The following is a 23,835-nucleotide window of genomic DNA, read 5'->3' as shown; positions in this document are numbered from 1 at the left end:
CGAACCTCAGTCCATAGTTCATCAGGCACTCTATCTATCAGATCTAGGCCCTTAAATCTATTTCTCACTTCCACTGTATAATCATAAGGGATTTGATTTAGGTCATACCTGTATGGTCCAGTGGTTTTCCCTCCTTTCTTCAAGTTAAGTCTGAATTTGGCAATAAGGAGTTCATGATCTGAGTCACAGTCAGCTCCTGGTCTGGTTTTTGCTGACTGTATAGAGCTTCTCCATCTTTGGCTGCAAAGAATATAATCAATCTGATTTCGGTGTTGACCATCTGGTGATGTCCATGTATAGAGTCTTCTCTTGTGTTGTTGGAAGAGGGTGTTTGTTATGACCAGTGCATTCTCTTGGCAAAACTCTATTAGTCTTTGCCCTGCTTCATTCCGTATTCCAAGGCCAAATTTGCCTGTTACTCCAGGTGTTTCTTGACTTCCTACTTTTGCATTCCAGTCCTCTATAATGAAAAGGACATCTTTTTTGGGTGTTAGTTCTAAAAGGTCTTGTAGGTCTTCATAGAACCATTCAACTTCAGCTTCTTCAGCGTTACTGGTTGGGGCATAGACTTGGATTACTGTGATATTGAATGGTTTGCCTTGGAAACGAACAGAGATCATTCTGTCGTTTTTGAGGTTGCATCCAAGTACTGCATTTTGAACTCTTTTGTTGACCATGATGGCCACTCCATTTCTTCTGAGGGATTCCTACCCGCAGTCTTAGATATAAATGTCATCTGAGTTAAATTCACCCATTCCAGTCCATTTCAGTTCGCTGATTTCTAGAATGTCGACATTCACTCTTGCCATCTCTTGTTTGACCACTTCCAGTTTGCCTTGATTCATGGACCTGACATTCCAGGTTCCTATGCAATATTGCTCTTTACAGCATCGGACCTTGCTTCTATCACCAGTCACATCTACAACTGGGTATTCTTTTTGCTTTGACTCCATCCCTTCATTCTTTCTGGAGTTATTTCTCCACTGATCTCCAGTAGCATATTGGGCACCTACTGACCTGGGGAGTTCCTCTTTCAGTATCCTATCATTTTGCCTTTTCATACTGTTCATGGGGTTCTCAAGGCAAGAATACTGAAGTGGTTTGCCATTCCCTTCTCCAGTGGGCATGATCAGGGTGTGTTTATTTCTTTATTCCTGGAGCCTTGCTGCTGCCCGGCTGGCGTTTAACCAAGCATGGGTTACAGTACTAATAAGGGGGGTGGATCAGCTGCCCCCGATTGTGAAGAAACAGCCCCGAGAGCTCACGACAGAAGCAGGAATCATGGAGCAGAGCCCCAAACCTGCAGGGGCCGGGGGGAGGGGCGGGGCCTGGGTCGGGGAGGAGCCGGCGGAGGGAGGGGCCTGCTGGTGCGAGCGCCAGGTGCGGGGAGCCGGCATGTGTGGACGCAGGAGAGGACGAGGCTGGAGAAGATGCAGAAGGGCGGAAGGCAGAATCACGTGCGGGCTGGATCAGGAGGAGCAGGACAGTGGACTTTCTGTCCCAAAGCCGAAGAGCGTCAGCGGGGAGGGGCCCGGTCGGGAAGTCCGGTCCGGACAGTCATCCCTACAGCAGGCGTCTGTGGGCAGCAGGGCAAGGCCTTGCCTCAGGGGACGGGCCCTCCCGCACCGGGAACAGCCCCAGGAGCGCCGATCCCACCCGCAGAAAGCCCCGTAGGCCCCGGTGCTGTCGAGGCTGCCGGATGTGTGGCCTCAGAGGGGACACGGCGGCCCTGACGTTACCCTGCAGTGTGGTTCCCCAGCCTTCTCGGTGGAAAACGTGGTTCCCTCGTCCAGAGCCAACGACAGGGTCAGAGGCATTTATAGTTAAAATGCAGAGCTGAGACTTCTGTGGGCGGTGTTGTGATTTCAGAGAGAGCTGCAGGAGCACCACCCTGGCTTTTGCTGCTGACAAAATACCAGGCAAATTTATTTTTGCCAGCAGCTCTTCCTTTCCCTGTGCAGTGAGCCCAACTTTGAGAACAGCTGTGCTCCAAGCAGCGTTTAAAGCCCTGGCTGCCTCGCCTGTCAGTCTTGGTGAAGTCCGCTCATCGCTTTCATAGCAAGCGCTGCAGAGCTGACTTCCCTGAGATTTATTGGATTAAGGGCTAATAGCACTTGCCCCTCTGTGAAATCATGGTCTTGGTTATTGTAAATACCAGCAGAAAGACTTCAGGTGCCTGCAGTTATCTGCAGGGCGCAGCTGGAGATCAAGTTTGTGCACGTGAGCTTGGGAGGCTCCTCTTTGTTTTATTTTTACCTTTTTCTGGACCCTCCAGTGAAAAGCTTATTCCAGGATCACTGGCGGCCTTCGGAGTTGAGGTGCTCTATCCCTGGGCCGCCACGGAGCCCATCTGGAGGGAGCGGGGTCTCCAGGTGTCCTCCCGGTGCGTGTCTTCCACCTCCACCTCCAGGTGCGCGTCTTCCTTCCTCCCAAAGCTACATCCCTGAAGCTGCACCCACGTGCCTGGAAGATGTGGAATCCCACGGCCCGGCGCACCTCACGATGGCCCTGGGCCTCCAGGAGGCTGCAACAGAACTCGCCCTCTCAGCAGCATAAAGGGCAGGCTCTGCAGTACAGCACGGCCTGGGCTCTGTCCCGGGTCTCACGTGAACGAGGGCAGGGAGGAGAGTGGCCACGGCCATTTCCCCCAGGGTGGGGCAAGTCTGGAGGCTCAGGGGTGCACCTGCTCCCACAGCCCCCAAGGTGGGAGACCCCATGTGATGGCGGAGAGGCTGTTCCTGGAGACAGGCTGTCCCTCGTGTACTGGTTTATCTGGAAAAACCAAAGCAGAAGCAAAACCAGACACTGTGCTGCCATGCTGTCTCCTGGAGACAAGGCAGCCACGTAGCTTCCTTTATGGAAAAAAAGTACAAAACAAGCTGGTTTCAGTTTTCTCTTAAAGGAAATACAACAAAGCAAGAACCTCAGCTTTGCCTGATGATCTGAAAGACAAAGCGGAGTCATCAAAAGAGGCTGCGTCCCAAAGATCTCATGTAAGAAGGTCCCTTTTTTGAGTTTAAAGAAGACGCTGCCCCTGAAAGGACTCGTGCCCGATTAGTAATGAGAAATGAGAGGGTCTGGGCTGCATCCCAGTGACATCCATAAACAACGAGGTATCAGGAGAGGACGGTGCAGCCGCCTGCCTGGCCAGCACCCGGAGAACTCCCTGGAGGAGGAAAGCACTTTCTGTTTGTTTTTCCTGAAAAGATGAAAGGCCCGAGTCCTCATCCCTGCAGCCGCCCTCAGGAGCACATGTGAGCCTGAGACTCTCCAGTGTCATTTGCATCTTGTAGGCTTTTATCTTGATTTATTGTTCATGGTTGGATGGCTTTACCAACTCAACGGACCTGAGTTTGAGCAAGCTCCAGGAGATGGTGACGGACAGGGAAGCCTGGTTTGCTGCGGTCCATGGGGTCACAAAGAACCAAGACTAGACTGAATGATTGAACAACAATTATTCATGTGACTAAAAGGCCCGAGAACAGCGTTCATGTTTCTGTTCAGCCTGCCTACAAGAAATAACAGTTGATGTGAATATCCCAATCAGAGAGTTAACTGGTGCTTCTCTTCTTGAATCCTACCCGCCAGCACCAAGGAGCAGAACAGTTAATTCACGGGTCAGCCAGGAGCACCCACTGCACTGGAACGGTGACTAGAAATGAGTCCACAAAGTGAATGCTGAGAGATGCACCCAGGATTGACGGGGGAGCACAGAACTTTAGGAACAGGGCTGCCTGTGTCAGGTGGCCTTTCTTGAGAAATTACTGTTATTATTTTATCTAAAGGAGACGGAAAACAGAAAAGAACTTTCATCTGGACGGTGATAAGACATACAGTCAGATTCGCCTCAAAGTCCTTTATCTCACAGGGTCCTCAGTTTGTTTAGGTAGTCTGATGATGGTTTTACTATCCAAGTTAGTGCAGTGTTCTAGTGTTTTTTATTTATTTTGAAATAATCATAACTTGAGACTTACAGAAGAGCTGCAGAGATTGCTGAATCCCCTTTCCCTGGACCCCCTAAGTGTTAACCTCCCACCACTGCCCCGTGTCTTCCTTCCTCTGCGTCTCCGTGATGGCAGGGAGCTGAGGATACACACACATGTATTTTCTGAGTCACCTGAGAGAAAGCCACAGGCTCACACCAACATTATTCCATGTGTATTTCCTAGAACTAAGGGCTTCTCAGACTTCACTGGTGGCACAGACGATAAGAATCTGCCTGCAATGGAGAAGACCCAAGTTCAATTCCTGGGTCGGGAAGATCCCCTGGAGGAGGGCATGGAAACCCACTCCACTGTTCTTGCCTGGAGAATCCCATGGACAGAGGAGCTTGGTGTCCATGGGGGTTGCAAAGAGTCGGACGTGGCTGAGTGACTACACTTTCACTTTCAAGGGCATCTCACGGTGCTGTAGTCTTCTGCTCTAAGAAGGTGCTTACACGGAGCAGCAGCTGCCCTCCAGGGAGGAGGAGGACTGGAGAGGCTGAATCAGTCTCAGTGCCAAGCGGGCCTGCACCGCGTCTCATCTGCCCTCCCCGGTGGCAGGCGGTTCCTTCTCACAGCCTTGCCGTGGAACCAGCTGCAATGATGCTAATTAAAATCAAGATGCTCAAGGCTCTGAGAGCCGTGCCGACAGCGCGGGGACGCAACCAGCCTTGGGGGACTGGAATCTGCCATAGGTGATGTGCTGATGTTGATTTAAGCCTGGAACGTGGCCACGACGGCATCTTCTGGTTAATTGGAGGCAAGAAGTCTTCCTATTCTTTGGTAATTGTGCTCCCAAATGCTGTTCTGCTCAAAAGAGAAATGTGAAGAAGTGAGACTTTTAAAATAATTATCGATATGAATAAGCAGCTCTTTTGCAAGGCCCAGGGAGCTGTGGGGCGGGGTGGGGAGGTAGAGGCAATGGGGAAAGTGCAGACCTGTGGTCACTGGCCGTGGTCTGGAGGAAGGTCCCCCACCAGGCTACTTAGGACAACAGCCCTCCTTGGAGAAGCAGCCTCGAGTGCCGTGAAGTTGGCTGTTAGTGTGAAGAAGGACCAGGAGGCATGTGCGTTTTTATGCCAGAGAATACAGGCCGCGATAATTTGCAACCTCTGCCCTCAGATACGCAGGCCCTCGCGCTGCAGGAACCCGCCCCTTCAGTGTGCCTGTTTATGGGCAGAGTGTTCAAGTGTTAGTCGCTCAGTCATGTCCAGTTCTTTGCAACCTCATGGACCGTAGCCTGCCAGGCTCCTCTGTCCATGGGATGCTCCAGGCAAGAATACTGGAGTGGGTTGCCATTTCCTTCTCCAGGGGATCTTCCTGACCCAGGGACTGAACCCACGTCTCCTGCATTGCAGGCAGATTCTTCACCGTCTGAGCCACCAGGGAAGCCCCATTTATGGGCAAAGTCACCCATAAATCAGCCACCTCCTGACCAGGAGTGGCCTTCCCTAAGAGGCTCTGCAGGCAGGGAGAGGAGTTATGTTTAATTTTGTCAGAGACTCAGGGCCCATCTCCAGGGAACGTTGGCAGGAGGTGAAAGAGGCCCCAGTCCACTTTTTTGAATTATCATTAAAATACAACCTCTGTGTGTGGAAAGAGGCAGTCCAGCCACAGGGAAGGATGTAAGACCACCCTCCGCACGGACCCCGCCTGCTGCTCACTCGCTTCTGTAAGCTTCCGGAAGGCTGCGTGCGTGCGTGAACCTTCGCACGGAGGTCCCCCTCAGGGGTGCCCCACGTGGCTCGCGTGACCCTGTGGCTCCTCTGCACGGGCACTGACTCTTCCAAACCCTCCTCTGTCCGTTCTCCCCTCCAGACTTTCTGCACCAAAACGCACTGGCTTCAGTGGGCGTCCAGGCCTTCGGTGAGCACCTCTTGGAACCTTGGGTGATGCGATGAACAAACTAACCGCACTGCCTAATCCTGGCGTGTGCTCCCGCTTGCCTGGGCCATGCACGAGCCCCCGCCCTCCACGTGCTGGTCTGAGGAAGCGCAGATGCCCCGGCGTCCCAGCCCCTCGCCAGACGGTTCTCTGGTGTGGACGGGACCTCCCGGGAGGCGCCCGCTCGTTTCTTCCACCGGTTCCTTAACTAAACAGAGAGTCAGGGAGCTGAGCCCCACTGCGGGCAATGTGCCCCCCACCGCCTCTGCTGGGACCACCGTGCAGGTTGGCTCCCCAGACCAGGGCATGGGATGCAGGCACAGCCGCCCCTGAGACGACACTGCCATGTCTGGTCCTCGGCAGACGGTCCCCGCCCGCGGGGAGTGTCCTCCCCTCGCTGCGCTGTCCACCTTTCCTCCAGCTTCGTTCCACACCCTTCCCGCTGTGCTGAGTTTGGTTTGGTGTTCTGCTCTGTAACTCAGCGTTTTGGAGCTACTCACACTCACCCTAATCCCCATGCTGGTGCCCGTGGGTCTGATCTCTCTGTCACCAGGACACTCAGGTGTGAAGGGCAGGCTTGAGGCCAGCGTGTGTGCTGTGTGCTGTCGCTGGCCCCTCGCAGGCCGGGGTCCCAGCTGAGTGTCCGAGGAGCAGGCGCCGGCTCTTCCCCGCAGCCCTGTACACAGATGCAGAGGCTCTGAGCTCTGTGGGGCTCCAGGAGGGGAGTGCACGTCCCAGGCCCCCGCGACCCCCTCCCGACGTTGTCGCACTCCTGTCAGCCTGACCTCCCCAATTCATTTCACTCTTCAATGATTTTACCAAATGGACAGGAGCGTCCAGAGAACCAGGCGGGCAGTTCGATCCAGAGTGGGGATTGGGGTGGGAGACACAGGAATGTCCAGTGAACTAGGCAGGCAGTGCTCCATCCAGAGTGGGGCAGGAGGTAGATTATTAATAGTTCATTCACCCCTCACGAGTTAGCCGCGTGCCTGGTCCCCGCCGGATGCCTGCGTCCGTGGGGCCCGTCTTGGCTCTGCGTCAGACCTGATCGCTGGCTCAGGGTCCCCCAGCTGCTCCTCTGACCTCATGGCAGCCACGGGAGGTGGGTGTTCGCTCCCCATCTTATCGGGGGGGTGTGTGTGCTGCCCGAAGCCGCTGCCGGGCGCTTCAGCCCCGAACCCCCACCTTCCTGGGGTGTCAGACGCACTGCTGTGGACGCAGAGGCAGTCTGGGCTCGGGCCTGCCCAGGGGGCTGTCCAGCACACACGCTAGTCTGGGGCCACCTCCTGACCACTGCACCTGCACCACATCTCTGTCCCGACCAGTCGTGGGGGCCCCAGAGTGTCCAGAGGTTGGTTGCTGTTCGTTGGTTTTCCTGATGAATCAAGTGTGGCCCCTGATTGAGTCTCAGGAAGAAAATTCCTGTCCTTTCTTCCTTGAAGAGCCTGGACTCTGAATGGTCTGGTGTGGGCCCTGCATGTGGGAGTGGGTGTCTGCTGGCCTTCACTCTGAAGGCGCTCTGTGCTCCCTGGGAACGTGGAGCGTGGGGTGGCCCCACGTCTCAGCTGTGCCCTGTGAGGGGTGCGGGAGCTCCGCGGACTCAGGACCGCTTCGTGCCACCCTGCGGTCCCCGCCGGGGTAGGAGGAGATAGTCACTCACGTCACCAGGGCACCCAGCACTCTGCCTCAGAGTTGCCCTGAGATCCGGGACCCAAGTGTGAGCAGGACACCCCGGCCTCTTACTTGGGGGTCAGGCTCCCAAGCAGCGCTGCCTACGCTGCTGTGTTTCCCAGACCCCCAGCCCCAGGAGGGCAGCTCTACCCGCAGCCCCGGCGCACGAAGTGCCTGCTGGGCCCCAGCGGGGGCGGGGGTGTCCGGGGCAGATAGATACTCTGCCTCCAGGGACACTGGCACGCACGCCCTCGGGCCAGAACCACAGACAGTGAGCTCCATGGCTGCCTGTCTGCTGGTTGGCAGAGGTGCCCCATCCCCTGAGCCCGGGAAGGAAGAGGCCAGTCTTGCCTCCACGCTGATCCCGTCCTGGCTGAAGATGAATTTAGGGGCTGAGGTTTTCAGAAGCTCCTCGCTGGAAGACAAGAATAACACAACTTACAAATACACCTGCAAAGACCCAAACGTGGGACAGGCCCCCAGCCTCTCAGGTCAGGGGCGACTGTGCGCATTCCCCCACGTCCCGGCCTGCCAGCTGGCAGAGTGACCCGTGGCCCTGAGCTGCGGTGTCTGTCCTCGTGGCTCTGAAGGGCGGGGCGAGTGTGGGCGGAACACAGGAGACCGGGTCCGTTAGCGCGGCCGGGCCGTCTCCCCGGCACGCCGTTCCCCCGCCTGGCTTCCGGTTGCGGGCTGTTGGCCGATTCACCCGCGAGTGACCTCATGAGCGATCGCTGTGCTGGCTCCGGCTCTCCAGCCGCTCGGCCGCAAACCCTCCAGGGCTCGTCACGCCTGACCGGCCTGAGACCCCGGCCCGCCCCGCGGAGAGCTGCCCCCGGGGTCGGTGGCGGAACCCCTACCGACCTCTCCTTCCTCTTCTCTCCACAGTGCGGCAAAGGAGCAGAGAACTTTGACAAGTTCTTCACGCGAGGGCAGCCTGTCTTGACGCCGCCCGACCAGCTGGTCATCGCTAACATCGACCAGTCTGATTTTGAAGGCTTCTCATACGTCAACCCCCAGTTCGTGCACCCCATCCTGCAGAGCGCGGTATGAGACGCCTCGCGGAAGCCTCGTCCGCGCCCCCGCCCCCGCCTCCGCCCCCGCCGTGGGAAGCGACCCCCACCCTAGAGTTTGACGGCCTCGGCCCTCCCTGTTCCAGGTGGAGGCCTGAAAACTGTAGGGTGGTTGTCCCCGCGTGCTCGGCTGCGTCATCTCAGCGGAAGATGACGTCACGTCAGCATCTGCTTTACGTAGAGGTGACATCTGGCGGGGGATTGACCCTTTCTGGAAAGCAAACAGACTCTGGCCCCATTTTTTTTTTTTTTTTTTTTATTTGGGTACTGTTTGATGTGTTTCCCAAAACCTCTGTTGATTTTCACCATCCAGATTTCCCGATCAGAGATGTTCAAATGAACCCACACAGTCTAGGGGGCCGGAAACACGTCCATCCACCACGTCTTCGGAATAAAAGAATGGGGGCCCCAGAGTGCGAGCGAGGCAGGACTCGGGGGTCGGGGGGTCTTCAGAAAACCTGCCGCTTGTGTCCTCTGCCTCCATGGACACTGTCCCCAGAACCCGAGAGGCTGGGAGAAGTCTAGTCCAGTTTGCAAGCTCACTGCTCCCAGGCGCTGACGGTTGTAACCCGCTCATGGTTCTCCTACTGCGGTCACTGGTTTAGAAAAAGAGGAAGAGAACCCTAGATGGGTGTTGGGGGTGTTTGTCATCTTGTACCTGACTTGGTTGATAACTGTTTTGCTACTTGCATTTCTTTTTAAGAGGCCAAATCTTCTAAGGAATCCGCTAAATGAGCACAAGAAATCAGATCAAGGACAGACCAGTGTGTGTGTGTGTGTGTGTGTGTGTGTGTGTGTGTGTGTGTGTAGACATTCATTATCTCCGGGAGATGACTCTGGTCCAGGGTGCCATCAGCCATCATGCCACTACTCACAGTGTTGTTAGCCAACCCCGCCCACACACTGCCCTTTCACTGCCTGCTGCCTGGGGAGTGGAAGCCTGCACCCCAGCCCTTTTGTACTTATTTATTGAACCGGTTGTGGTGTCCACGAGAGTACGATGTACAGTCAGCTCACCCAGTGTGGCTCCAGCCGCAGCCCCAGGACCCAGTCCCCCCGTCCCCGTCCGCTGAGATGAACAGCAGTACAGTTTCGGTCCCCTGGTGTGTCATGTCGAGTGACATGCCTGGCGCTGCAGAGTCAGGAAACCTGGATGCATATCAGCTCAGAGAGGCTTTATTGCTGGAAGGATTTTAATATGTTTTGCAAATGCATCATGCAATGAACTTTGCATGTTTATAATAAACCTTAATAACAAGTGAATCTATATTATTGATATAATCGTATCAAGTATAAAGAGAGTATTATAATAATTTTATAAGACACAACTGTGCTATATTTGTGAAGGCTCTTGTTTCTAACTTGCTTCTATGATTAAGTTTTAGCTTCCTTTCCCTTGCAGAGCTTCCTCTTCTGCACCCCCGCTCTGTGTGTGCCCTGCCTTGGCACTAGAGCAGCTTTATTAATTTTTTATTGCAGTAGATCTAATTTTGAAAGTGAATGGCTACTTTACATGATCAATAAGGCATATATATGTATAAATACTTAATTCTACCTGCAAACAGAAGTTTTAGTTTTGTCTGGGAGATAATGTTGAGGTGAGACCCCCCCCGCCCTTGGCCTCCGAGCAGCATCTGTGCCCTGGTCCTGCGTCACTCTCCCTCCTGGGGCTGCGGGGACCTGCCGGCTCCAGGGGGCCCAGGCCACGGGTGCCGCTGTGGCGTCGTCACGGTCCCAGGCCAGGCTTGTTTCGTCTGATCCATTCTCTCCTGCAGCCTTGCTGCTGCTAGTGACGCGGGAAGCCCTTCCCAACGTGGGTGCGTGGACGCCCTGGGAGCATGCCAGCCCTGGCACAACCTGCCATCCACTCCGCACCTGCAGACAGTGAGGCCAGGCCTGAGCGGTCCGCGGATGCTCTCGAGAGGCCGGGCACTCTCTCCGGGCCTCAGGGGGAGCATATCTGTGAGACAGCATCACAGCAAGGGCCTGGCGGGAGCCGCCCGCCAACAGCAGGAAGAGTGTTTCGAAGGACGTGGTCGTCAGTCCTCACGGGGGTGCTCTGTTCTCCGTTGTTCCCCAAAGTGTCTCCCAGTGACGTGTCTTCTCATTTTTACGTTCTGGCTCTTTCCTGATTCTCAGCTGGCACACCACCCCTGAGGGGCCTTAAGAGACGAGAGGCCTCGCCCATCCTGGGAACTTGTGATTGGAGGAGGCGGTGGGTAGGAAAGAGGTTAGACCAGATTAGACCAGCAAAGAGGAGCTTCTTCGGCCACCGTTGCTGGACTGTGGGCCCCCGTGGGGCGTCTGTGCAGGTCTGGCCCATCCTCCCCCACACCTCATTTGGTCTGATGGAAAGGGACCCAGGTATAGAGAGAACCCAAGAAACAGAGCCAGTCACCCTGCCCTGGAGTGGAGCGACCCCAGGACGGGTCCCTAGGCAGGCACCCGGCGAGGGGAGGGCAGTCCAGGATGGCGGCTCTGACCGACTGAGAGCTCCCCAGCAAGTGCTGAGCCGGGGAAGCTGCTCTGTCCTCCCGTGGTCGACACGCTTCCAAGTTGTCCCTCTTTCTCCGGAACCTTGCTCCACATCCCAGCTGGCTTCCATCCTTTCTGAACGTGCGGAAACCCCCGTGTGGGGCCAGCCCTGCGGGAGCGGCTATGGGCTTGAGGACAGACTTGGGGGAAACCGGGGAAGATCAGGGTCAGCGGAGGGTCACCGTGGTGGGGCGTGTCGGTGCGTGGCTGTGCCCTGAATTTAGATCAAAGTTGATGCTTTTTAAGAAACTGAGTATCCCACGATAGTTCTGTTGAAAGTACACACCATGTAGGTGACGGTTAGCAGAGTGGATTGAACCAACGTTCTGTGGATTCACCCCCTTCATGGGGGTCTGGTAAAATAAAGCCCAGGGAGGAGCTGCCAAGGGTTGGAATAAGGAGGAGGCCTCAAGGGGTCAGGCCCCTGAGCAACCCTGGAAGGACCGGGCAGTATCCCTGGGGCCTGTGGGCCCAGCAGCAGCAGGACCTGGGGGAGTCCAGACCCCGTGGCTCCAGAGGCCGTTCAGAATGTCGCGTCCCTTTCCTGTCGGAGGCGGCCGCTGGGGTGGGATGGTCCTTAGAGGCTGCGGGCCCACGGGGAGGGGGTGGCCCCTCCTCTTGGCGTCTTGTTTAAACCCACAGGGGCCTGGTTTGAGGAAGCACCTGGAGTGCGCTGCCCGCAGAGGTTCCCAGGAGGTCTGCATGGGCCAGGAGGTCGCAGGGAGCCCCGGGTCCGGGTGATGGCTCTTGCGGCGTCTGCTTGTCCGCCCCCGTGACTGAGCTCACCGTCCCGCAGGGTCATTGCCCGCTGTGTCCTCGGAGGGAGGTGTGTTAGGCTTTCTTATCAGGAATTTGGGAGAAAATCAGAGGGTGAAGAGGTCTTTGGAAACCCGGGCTGGAAAAAAAAAAAAAAACCCGGGCTGAGAAGATCGGATGGAAGACCGCGAGGACCCAGGTTGATGTGCACTGCGGATGAGCACGGTCTGCGGCGGGGCACGGGGACGCAGGGGACGGGCCCCGAGGGCCCCTGCTGCGCTCTGGGCCAGGAGAGGTCGTGGGAGGGGGCCGAGGGGTCCAGGCAAGGGTGGGCTTGGGCGCAGAAGGACTGACGGACGCCCGCAGCAGGAGGAAGCCAGGAAGGGGGAAGAGCCCCTGGGAGGGCGTAGCTGTTCCTGGAGGCTTGAGAGCGCGTTTGCCGCTCCTGCCCCGAGAGCGTCCAAGCCCCTCGCCCCGTGAAGGGGCTCCCAGCTCTGGGTGGGGCCCGAGTGTCCTGCAGGTGGGCCGACACCCGTTTTCCCCGGTGGCTTCCTGCAGCCCGGGGTGGGGGTGGGCAGACAGGCCAAAATCGCTGGACTCCGCAGGCGCCCTCCACGCCCAGGGCACCGAGCGGAAGTCTGAGTGTGTTGCTGGGGGTGTTTTCTCAGAGCTGCAGGAAGGCAGAGTGGGGGCCGTCCGGTTTTAAAGCCCCAGAAAGGAAGCATCCCGTGTCGGGCACCTTCTCACTGCCGTCTGGTGCAGTCACCTCTTCTCGTCCACCGCCTCCTGCTTCTCGAAGCCCCACAGGGGCAGCCACGTCTGTTCCCCCACCAGGCGCCCGAAACATCCTCATGGCCCTGGCACCGGGCAGGGAACCGGAGATGACGCTTGGGATCCGGGGAGCAGGGGAGAACGGGTCCCCTGGCTGGTAGTCACCAAGCTGGAATCTAACAGGGAGTGTTGGGAGCTGTCTTTTAAAACCTTTTCCTTGAGTTACTTGGGTTTACTTTATGAAATATAGTGACTGTCGGCATTCCTACCGTTTCCCGTTTGGGCAGAGGCAGCCATCCAACAACGCTGTGTCTGCTGTTAGAAAAGTCACCTGCGTCACACGTGGGGGAAGGCAGCCATAGAGAAACGGCGCAGCCACGATTCTGTTAATCCTGTAATGTCGGGGCCCTCAGGAGGGTTCAAAGCTGAGATTAGGACCCCAGTGCCTCTGATCTGTGTGATCAGCTGATAGTTAATAATTGTGTGTGTCCAACTCAGTCATCAAACAGCCTTATGATAACCCACACCATGGCCCACAGGCTCCAAAGACTTTGAAACCTTATGGGAAAAACTAATTTGTTCATTCCAACAGGACATCTGAATATACTGAGCTGTTTGTACTTTTTTATAGAGAACTTTAATAAATCAATTCTTCCTTTAAAATGAGTTTTTAAAATAAAACTCATTTTATTTTAAAAAGAGTTTATAAGATTTCACAAGATCCCAATGATTCCAATGATTTCATGAGATCCCAATCACTAGGAGCCTGTAGGACTCAGCTGGGGTGGGCCATCTGGAGCGCCCCGACCTGCACTCCGCTGCAGGGTTGTCTCCCACCAGCGGGGTGTGGTGGCCCCCTCACAGTGAGTGGAAGTCCAGATGGGACGTGTTGGAAGAATGACGTCCTTGATGTTTTAATAGACAGTGGGGACCACTGTCTAAAGTCTGGAAACTCTGGACCACGAGAAAGAAGCTTTCTGTTCTCTGTACAGATGTAGCTCCAGGATTGGGGAGGGGGAGGGTCCCTGGGGCCCCTTTTCTTGCTCCTCAAGGCTCTGCAGCCACCTTTTGGCCTGGGAGAGGGTGTTTCCTCCGCTCTGTCTCCCGTCCCTAGGGTCCCCAGGTCTCAGTTATTCGGGAAAAGTTCAGTGATGCAGTGTAAGAACGTGTGCAGTTCTTGGGGTCTCCCCGAGAAGGCAGCTCAGAACTTCTCCAACGTCCAGAGAAAAGCGGCAAACGTGCCCATCAGTGTCACCTCTCGTGTGAGCAGACAGGACCCCTGTTTGTCAGAAAAACCCGTTTGTCAGAAAACAGTATCAAGTCTACTTTCTAAGAACATTTTTCTAAAATAAGACAAAAGGCAGCATCGCGTTTTCTGATTAAACAACCGTGTCCTTGTCTCCTCAGCTTCACTCCAGGAGGTTTTACTCCTGTGACTGTTGGTAGACTTTTGTTGATACTCTCCCTGGAAAAATGTGATTCTTTTCTTGAGGGGACTATTCAAAATCATCCACGAAGGCTGTGATTCTTCTGAGTCTAAAAATTCACCTCGTATCTCCTCTATTAGAGTCTTTCAGAATATCTTTTATAGATGATCAGAAACGTTTCAAATCATTGCTTTTGCTGTCTTGTGGGGGGAGGGTTGAAGGACACACCAGGTTTAAATCGTTAATTGAAAACCATCCTGTGTCAATCAGACCCCACATCTGTGTGGAGGAGGCAGGGTTGGCGGGTGCGGTTTCCCTTCTGTGTGAGCACCTACCTACTGATGACGGGTGAAGGCTGTTCAGCTGTCCGGTCACGTTTGGTTTATCGTGGCCGAGACGGGTGTGCAAACTGCTGCGTTGCTCTAACACTGTCCCCTCTGATCTCCGTTTGCATGATATGCTCTGTTAGATACATTAACTGTAGTTTGGAAGCCCATGTGTTCGAATAAAGACAATGACCATCCCTTCGTGTCCTCAGTCTCGTGTGCATCCTCGGCGGTGGAGCAGACACTTTTCCTCGTGGTCACAGGGCGACCCCAAGGCCAGACTGCAGGCGCCCCCAAGGCCAGATCGCAGGCACCCCTTAGGCCAGACCACAGGTGCCCAAAGGCCAGACCTCGGGGCGACCCCAAGGCCAGAGCACGTGGGCAGGTCGTCTGGCCCCGCGGAGGCCGTGGGGAGGCCTGAGCCCCGGGAGGGCCGCACTCGGTTCACCATCATTAACCTCAAGATGGAGGCTCCGCTGCCCTGGAAGCCGTCCCCCCGCCCCCCCCCCGCCCGGTGCCCAAGACCTACGACCTCCCTGACGCAGGTCGGCCTCTGGCGGGCCGGCACTTGCCACCTGGTCAGCTCGGCAGGTCATCCAGCTTGAGGGGCGCCTGTGGTCCCCGCCCCCCGCTCCTGCCCCTCCTGGTCGTGGGCAGCTTTCCGTGCCACCTGCAGCCTGCGTCCAGCTGGTCAGCGAGTCCCGCTGGGCTTGCCGCGACTCCCCACGGGGGTGACTTTGTCCCCAGTGGGCCTTGGGCAATGTCTTGAGACAGTTCTGGTCGTCATGTCTGGAGACAAGTGCACGGGCGTCCAGTAGGCAGGGGCCAAAGACGAGAGACTGTCAACATCCTACAACCGCAGGGCGCCCACAGCGAGGCTGCCAATGCTGAGATCCTTGCTCTGGGAAAGCCCTCAGGCTGGCCGCTGGGACCCACGTCCACGGGTCTCCCTGCCTGGGCCCCTGAGGCCGCCCTCGACACCCCCACGGCCCTCTGCCGGAACCCGGCGTGACCTTGTCTGAGCAGGTCCCTTCCCTGTGTAAAGCCCTCCAGCGGCTCCCCATGACCCTTAAACAAACCAAACATCCCCACTGCCCACCAGCCTCACCCAGCCTGGCTTGTGACATCAGGTTCCACAGGTAGGCGGCGGGCTCCGATGGTGCCGACTCGATTATTCACTCGTGTGTGTGTCTGTCTGTGTGCACGTGTGTGCCCTTTCCCATCAGAATGCAAGCTCTACCAGAAAACCAAGTATGTCCACCATTCCCTGCTGGGCCCCAGCACCTAGAAGAGTGCGGGCACACGGCAGCAGCTCCTGTCTGTGGGATGAATGAATGAGGGAATGGGTCCCAAGACTGCCCGGAGCCCGGCTGGTCGTGACCCGAAGCGTCACAGCGTCACGGCCACGCTCCCGAGGTGTCTGCAGGCGGATGGTGGCGACACCAGGAATGCATACAGGAATGAGTTCAGCGTCGGCTCCGAGCCCTTCACGAGCCTCTGCTGCGGGAACCCCAGCTGTCCATCTCACCGCCAGCCCAGCACCGGGGGCGATGGCTGCCGCGGTGACACCTGAGTAACGGCTGACGCCCTGGGGTTCGCTCCTCTGGCCTGTTGTGTGCTCTGGGGTAAAATCGTGCTGCAGCTGAACCGCTGACGCCGAGGAGCCCCTGGCGCGGGAGGGTGGGGCTGGGCTTGAGAGGCGTGTGCAAGCCGCGCTGCGGCTCTGAGAAGGCAGGAAGGACCCCTGTCTCCTCCAGACGCTTTTTATAAAAAGCTAATGCAATAAGTAACATTGCAGGAAGACCCATTCTAGGCAGGAGAGGGCAGTGTATGATATGGTTCTAAAGAACAGAAGAGTTAGTGTGGGCTCAGTAGACACGGGGGAGAAGGCAAAAGATAAGGAAGGGTACGGCGCAGATGATACACCCGCACACAGGCACACGCACACACACGGCACCGAGAGCATGCCAGGCACCATCCTGGTTTCTTCAAGTGCATTTTTAAAGCCCACGGTGACTCCCTGAGGTGGGTCCTATTTGCTGGGCCCATTTTACAGAAGAGGAAAGTAAAGTCCAAGAGGGTAACTAACAATCCCCAGGGGAGCAACACCAGACAAGCTGAGCCAACTGGAAGAGCACAGATGTGAGCCAGGCTAGGGGGACTTCTTGGAGGAAGGGGCGGGAGGCTGTGGTCTGATGGAGAAAAGGATGGATGGGAGGGGTCAAAACCACATGGAAATCATTAAACAGGGAGGAGGGGAAGGGCTGACTCTGATCCAGCTCTTGCTCTGGAGGAATTGCCATGTGACCACCCCCTTCAGTCCTCAGGACACCTCCCAGAATATAGCTGGGGTTCCCGTCTCACAGACCAGAAGCTGAGGCCCAGCTTAATTAACTGCTTCCAGTCACACACTTCCTGAGCAGCACAGTGAGGTGTCTCTGACCTTCCTGACCTTGCAAGCTCAGGAGGCCAAAGAGACAGCCTGGCTGGGGTTGTGGGACCTTCCTGGGGGCCTCTCCTGTCTCGGCTTCCAGCCGAAGCCCAGCCCATCACCAAGGGGAAGCTTCCTTTTCTCAGCTGACTGATGGCTCTGAGACCAGAGGCCTTTCTGTAACTATTTCTGGAAGGCTCTCTCCCACCTTCACCTTTCTTTTTTTCTTTTTTGAGCTGTCTGGGTGGAGAGAGAAAAACAGCACCCTGTCTCTCAGAACCCTCCGTAGCAGCCCCGCACGCCGCTGGCTCTCACGGGGGCACCGGCCGGTCCAGTAGGTCGTTCAGGGGAGCGTCTGCTTCGGAGAAGACTCGCCCTCCTGCCTCCTGACACAAGGCTCAGCTGCTCACCATCAGGTCTCCATGTGCTCAGTCGCTCAGTCGTGTCGGACTCTTTGCGACCCCATGGACTGGAGCCCACCAGGCTCCTCTGTCCATGGAGTTTTCCAGCAAGAATACCAGAATGGGTTGTCACTTCCTCCTCCAGGGGATCTTCCCAACCCAAGGATCAAACCTGTGTCTCCTGCACGGGCAGGTGGACTCTTTACCACCGAGCCATCTGGGGAGCCCAGCTCGGGTCTCCACTGAGGTGCTCCAATGTCCGACAGGGTGGCAGTGTTGACCCAAAAGCACGTGACTCAAGACAGAACAAGGAAGGAGTGGCACCTTGACCATTTATCCTGGGCGACACACAGTATCACTTCCACCATTTGCTATTTCTTAGCAGCGAGTAACTAAGTCTAGCCCATACTCAAGGGGAGAGGAACTAAGGGCCACCTGGAGTCTGTGGACACATTTTATAGACAGCACGGCGTAGGTGGGTGAGCTTTCCAGGGCCCTGACCACTGTTAGCAAAAGAAGCAAGAGACCACTTGAGTAGCATCTTCGACGGCAGCATGCTCGAGTCCCAGGGCATTCCAGGGAGTCAGCCTCGCCTCGTGACTCTTTCTTTTCTGTTTTTATCATAAAATACACGCTTGTTGTTGAAAACCTGGGAAATACAGAAAAGTCAAGGTAAGATAAAAAAATTCGGCCATCATCACACAACCTGGAGGCGATCGCTGACCACGCTGCAGGTTATCCCCTTCCTTCTCCGCGTGTGTCGTCTTATGCTGTGGGAAACGTGATGCGTGTGCGCTTCTGTATCCCGCTTCTCCGTGTAATATTACTGCGTACATTTTCCTTCGAGTCATTAAGAATTCTTTCTCTTATTTTGACTGTGCCACGGGGCTTGTGGGATCTTAGTTCCCCGACCAGGGACCCTACCTGGGTTCACAGCAATGGGAGTGTGGAGTCCTAACCGCTGGACTGCCGAGCAGTTCCCAAGAACTCTTTGTATTGAATACATTAAATGGCTACCACCTTCGTTCTCTTACTGACTCCCCTATTACTGGACTTTAGGTTATTTCTAGTTTTTTAATTATTTTTAACAACTCAGTGATGAACGTCTTTGTTCCTAAAATTCTGAAGGCACTTCGGATCATTTCCTCAGTTGGGTTCCCAGAAATAGAAACACCGAACATTTTTGAGACTCTTGGTATTTTTTCCTTCTCGTTTGGCTTCTTGAAGCTCTGCTTTTCTTGGTAACACTTTCTTGCTCTTGGATCAACTAGTAACTTGCATTTCTTTTCAACCAATGTCAATTCTGTTGTTAGTTTGCTGTCAAGCTCTGTCCTCTATTCAACAAATGTCTCCGTGAGGACTGTGTCAGGCGCCAGGTCAGGGCTCTCTGTGAATGGCAGAGCTCACAATCAAGAGAAGTCTCGGCCTCTGCCCTGGTCCATAGGATTTGAAGCAGCTTACGTGTAAGACACACCAAGTAAATAAGAAAAACAGAAGGTCAGGACCAAAGACAGGAGAAACCGAACTATATTTCCCACCAGAGTTAACACAATTGCTGTAACTGATCCTCATAATGGCTTTGCATTTGCAGCAGCCAAAACAATTGGGATCGATGCTCCGTTACAGGGCTTTCCCAACCTGGAAAAGAGGAAGCATATGTGTTCCTCCAGGAATGAGGACACATCGTCCACTGAATCCTGAAAGAAATCCTTGGGTGTGGTTTTATTACACAGAAGAGAGAGCGAGCAGTAGAAGAAGCAATGTCCTTCGTGTGCTTGAGGTTTTATGAAACAGTAAATGCAGGAGCAGACTTCACGTAACCTTTCTTTGGTGACCCTGCAGGGGCTTAACATTGAAATGGAACTTCATGAAGGGGACTGATAACTAAATAAAAAGATAAATAAACTCAAGTCTGCAGGTGAGTAGCCAATTGTGTGGTCCAAGTCAGTTCACGAATTTAGAATTCCTGGAGGAAAAAAAATAACAACAAGACTTCAAGTTCTGTGTATTACCTTGGCAAAAATTAAGCCTTCTTTAAAGATTAAAACCCAATTTTGGCAAGCACTGGGAAAGCCAGCCCTCCCCTGCGCTGCGGGTGGGAGTATAAATTGGTACAATCCTTCTGGGGGGAAATTTGGCACAAGTAACAAGAGTCTTAAAAATGCGCTTACACACAGCAGTTCTGCAGTGGGGGACTTTTTTCCTAAGGAAATAATAAAAAATGTTCACCAAGCCTTATGCACCGGGAGTTTGCCCAGCTCCGCTTCGTGGCCTGCAGTCAACATGGATGGGCCCACCCAGGCCTAGAAATCTCTGGATCTGCGGCGCTCTGGGGAGGCGGACCTTTCCTGTCACTCCTGTCAGCATCTCAGCTCTTTCTTTCTAAAATCTTTTATTTTGAAATCATTTAAGACTCAAAAGAATTTGCAAAAATGATACAGAGTTCCCACCTACCCACCACCCCGATTTCCCCACGGCGATGGCTTACATAACCACAGCACATGATTCAAATCAGGACATCAACCGAGGAAAGGAACCACTAACCAAGCACAGACGGATCCCGCTCCCAGCCTGTCTTCCGTGCTGCGTGTGTTTCTATGAATTCGGTCGTGGGTACAGATCCCCGGGACCACCACCGTCTTCAAGACCAGGGCCGCTCCGTCCGGGAACGCGGCGCCCCGGCTCCAGCCCCCGGCAATGGCTGCCGCCTCCCCACCGGACGCCGTGGTTCCCAGAGAGTTACGGAACCAGAAGCACACAGCCTGCGGCCCTCTGAATGTTTCTGGCTCGCCTGCTTTGCCTCTTTTCTCGACATCTCAGCCGACCCCGCCTCCTCCTGGCTCCTCCCAGCCGGTCAGGCCGGGAGGCCCCTGACCTGGGACCCCCCGGGTCAGCTCCGTCGTTGGTCGAGCCCAGGGGCGGGCTGCTGGGGGTCAGGCTCCAGGCAGTCCAGGCCCCTGTGGCCGAGGAGAGGAGCCGCCTGACCACGCACGCAGCTCGGCTGCCTGCCGGTGGGGCAGCGGCTTTGACTGCTGTGGCTACTTCGCAGTTTGTCGGGAAAACCCCCAACGTCCATGGCCCACCTGGTCACCGTCCTGTGCCCCTCTGTGCTAGCAGAACGCAATCTGGGGCTGGCCTGGGGAGACCATGGGTCCTCTAGAGCCCTGGGGGATGGGTCCTCATGGTGTGAACCAAGCTCAGGAACCCCAGCGGCCTCGAGCCCCAGACACTGTGGGTTCTGGGCGAGGACACCTGCTGAGAGCCACCTCCGATGACCTTCCGAGGCCTGTGGAGGCCCCAAAGGGCTGTTGGGAGAGACCAGCTCGACATCAAAGAGGTCCGGGGGGCTTTTCAGTCTGAAAGAACATCTTGGTTTTTCCAGAAGTCCGTATCCAGGGCTCACTGGCAAAACACACTGCTGCAGCAAGAACGATTTATAGCAAAACAGCGCAAATAACAATAAGCTGACTTTGGAGGAAAGATTAAGGGCCAGAGAGGAGATGCTGGGAGATTTCAGTCGGCTGAAAACACAGAGAAATCGTTTGGAAGGTGGGACGATCCTTTGGTCCCCAGAGCCCTGAGTGATTCTGTGTCTCTGTGAAGCTTCCACCCCTCCCCAGGACCCTGACCCCTGACCATGACCCCTGACCATGACCATGACCTCTCCTCAGGACCTTGACCCCAACCCCTCGCCAGGCTTGGCCAGGACTCAGAAGGAGCAGAACCCAGTCGCCTGTGCAGGGCTCTTCCTCCACAGAGAGCGACACGGCTCAGATGGCAGAGACTGGATGACTGACCGGTATGGCGGTAAGACAGACCTGTTCCTTCTCCCGGGCCGTGGACAGAAACCAGGACCGCCCTCAGTGGACCGGCCGCTTCCCAAGCGCTGCCTCCTGCCCCGCATCCCTCAGGACGTGCACGTGGATCTGCTTTATTTATTTCAAGATTTCTCCTCCTGACATTTCTCAACCCGACAGGCATCTCACTGTGACATTTGGGGATTCGATATTTTTTGCTGTGGGGACTGTCCTGGGCATCCCAGTGTCCGGCGGCGTCTCTCACCTCTGTCCACTGGACACTGGAGCCCTTCACCCCAGCTGGCAGCCAAAGGTGTCTCCAGACATCGGCCAGCGGCCTGGGGGTGGTGAAAAGAGTAGCCTCGAGTAGCGCTGGATGCAGGGGGCAGGTGGTCACCCCAGAGAGGAGGGAGAGTGGGGTGCTTCCTCCCCGGTGTGGCTCAGGACACTCTGCTATGACCCCCGGAGCCACCCTGTCCCCGCCTCTGTAGGGCCTCCGGGGGTGTCGTCTCCCATGAGGGATCCCCCAAGCAGGACCCCCCTCTACAGAGCCATCTGGGTGTGTTCCGGTCCTGGCCCGGCCCTCTGCCCCTCCCCGCCCCTCCTGCTTGCCGGAACGTGCCCGGCAGGCTGGTAGATGAGCAGTCAAGGAGCGCTACCCTCCCCAAAGAGACTTATAAGTGGACATGTGACAAATAACCATAAAAAGCTGCTACTTTTCACCAGGCCCTGTGCTGCTAAATACTTTGAAGATACCGTTTCCTTCATTCTCTCCACAAACCCTCAACTTGGGTGTTGCGGGCTTTATGTGCCTGTTTCAAATGGTGAAAGTGAAAGTTGCTCAGTCATGTCCGACTGTTTGCGACCCCGTGGATTACACAGTTCATGGAATTCTCCAGGCCAGAATACTGGAGTGGGTAGCCTATCCCTTCTCCAGGGGATCTTCCCAACCCAGGAATTGAACCAGGGTCTCCTGCACTGCAGGCAGATTCTTTACCAGCTGAGCCACCAGGGAAGATGAAACCAGAACTTAAGGGATCAAGAAATTTACCCAGGTCACCTCGTGGTTGACAGATGACATGGACTCTCAGACCCCTCTCACCCCGGCACGCATGTGCTGGGATCAGTGAGTTCCAGGTGGGCGGAGGTACCGCTTGTGGCGGGGTCCCAGAGCTGGTCACGCCCCAGCTTCGAGCAGCCTTGACCTTCCACCCCAGTGGGCCATCCATCATCATCTTTGTCTTGAAGAGGAGCAGGAAACAGCATGAGCTAAGCTTTCTCCCACGAATGGACATCAGACCTGCCAGGAAATGTCAGATGTGTTCTAGTAGATGGTAAGAACCGAGGGAAGGAGATTTTTCCCTCTCCCCAGTGTGAGCAGTGCCTGTGATCTTTACAAGTGATGGCTGAGGCATGTGTCACTCTGAATCAAGGTCTCAGGAGCTAGAGGCTTCCAGGTAACCTGAAGCAGGCCCATGCTTTGAGAGGCCAGTTTGTCCTGCCCAGAGGGAGCCCTAGAACCAAGCCCCAGCGACTCCTACAGACGTTTGCTCGCTCTGGAAGGTCGGCCAGAGCCGCTGGACAAGCTCCACGGCTCACAGGCCGCTGGGCCCAGCACCGCCTGCTCCCAGCTCCCCCCCACCTTCGCTACCTGTGTCCTCAGACGCCTTGTCCTGGAAATCAGCGTCACGGTTCTCACCCGCGAGGAGGGCTATGGCACACTCACCATCATCATTTTAAAAAGGAAAATAACAATTATTAGGAAGAATGTGGAGAAATTGGAAACTTCATCCATTATGATGGGAATACAGTTTGCCTCTGTAGAAAATTCTGTCGGTTCCTCAACAGTTAAACATAGAATTATCCTGTGATCTAGCGATTCTGCTCTGATGTATGTACCAACCGAATTGAAAACAGGTGTCCAAATACATGTACACATGTGTTCACAATCACACTATTCTCAACAGCCAAGTGGTAATACCCATCAGCCAGTGAGAAGATAAACAAATCGTGACACAATCGAAGGTTAGAAGCGAAAGGAACGAGTATTGACACAGCTACCACGTGAATGGGGCTCCAGACGTCACGCTAAGTATAAAAAGCCAGACACGAGGGCTGTGTATTGTGAGACTCCACTTGTATGAAGTATCCAGATGGTGGCTCCACAGACACAGAGGGCAGGTGGTGGTAGCCGGGGTTAGGGGCAGGGAGGAGGTGTGAGGACTGACCGCTGGGTGGTCCAGGGCTTCCTTGCACATTAGTGTCCCAGCTACAGCGGCCCGAGTAGGGCCCCGAGCCAGCGCCTGGTGAGAGGGTGGCCCACGCAGCCAGCGTCTGTGGATTTGGTGAGAAACACGTGTCCCTTCCTCGGGGGTCCGTTCCCAGGTTTCTCTCTTCGGACCTGTTCCCTTCATCCTCTCTGCATCCTGAGCCCCAGGAGTCAGCAGGCAGGAGGTTTCCTGGACCAGCAGAGAGCAGGAGAGAGTCTCGGGTCGGGCTGCAATCATCACCTCTGCCACGCCGCTCTGCCTCCAGCACGCTTCCCAAGCCCACAGGGAGCTGTGCCCACGTGGGCCCTCCTCCCGGGCACCTGCAGACCGTTCCTGCCGAGGTCCCTGCCACTGCCCACCCTGCTCTGCAGCTCTCAGCCCAACCAGGCCCTCCTTTCAACGCTGTTTTCTCGAGCACTTGGCCACTTTCTCTGCTTTTGTGATGGAGAAGTCTTCATTTGGTACATGGTGTCCCCTGCCCTTGGAACTGTTTTATAAGCCAGAATCTAGTTG

At 55.5% G+C, this 23,835-nt stretch overlaps 1 protein-coding gene across 2 annotated transcripts in view; it reads left to right on the top strand.

Moving 5' to 3' along the window:
• PRKCA (protein kinase C alpha) overlaps window positions 1-14,615 on the top strand; it is a 301,207-nt gene extending 286,592 nt beyond the window's left edge. Inside the window, exons 17-19 of one of the 2 annotated variants that reach the window (XM_070388918.1) lie at window positions 5,802-5,849; window positions 8,424-8,582; window positions 8,695-14,615. In XM_070388918.1, the coding sequence (XP_070245019.1) occupies window positions 5,802-5,849; window positions 8,424-8,582; window positions 8,695-8,706 (219 nt within the window). In that variant the 3' untranslated portion in view covers window positions 8,707-14,615. The remainder of the gene's footprint in view (window positions 1-5,801; window positions 5,850-8,423; window positions 8,583-8,694) is intronic. The other variant, XM_070388920.1, reaches the window with a different exon arrangement.
• Window positions 14,616-23,835: the final 9,220 nt, after the last annotated feature.

This window comes from Bos mutus, chromosome 19, assembly GCF_027580195.1.
Source record: "Bos mutus isolate GX-2022 chromosome 19, NWIPB_WYAK_1.1, whole genome shotgun sequence".
NCBI lineage: Eukaryota > Metazoa > Chordata > Mammalia > Artiodactyla > Bovidae > Bos > Bos mutus.
The sequence above is the reverse complement of the archived record's forward strand: the minus strand, read 5'-3'. Positions and strand labels throughout refer to the sequence as shown.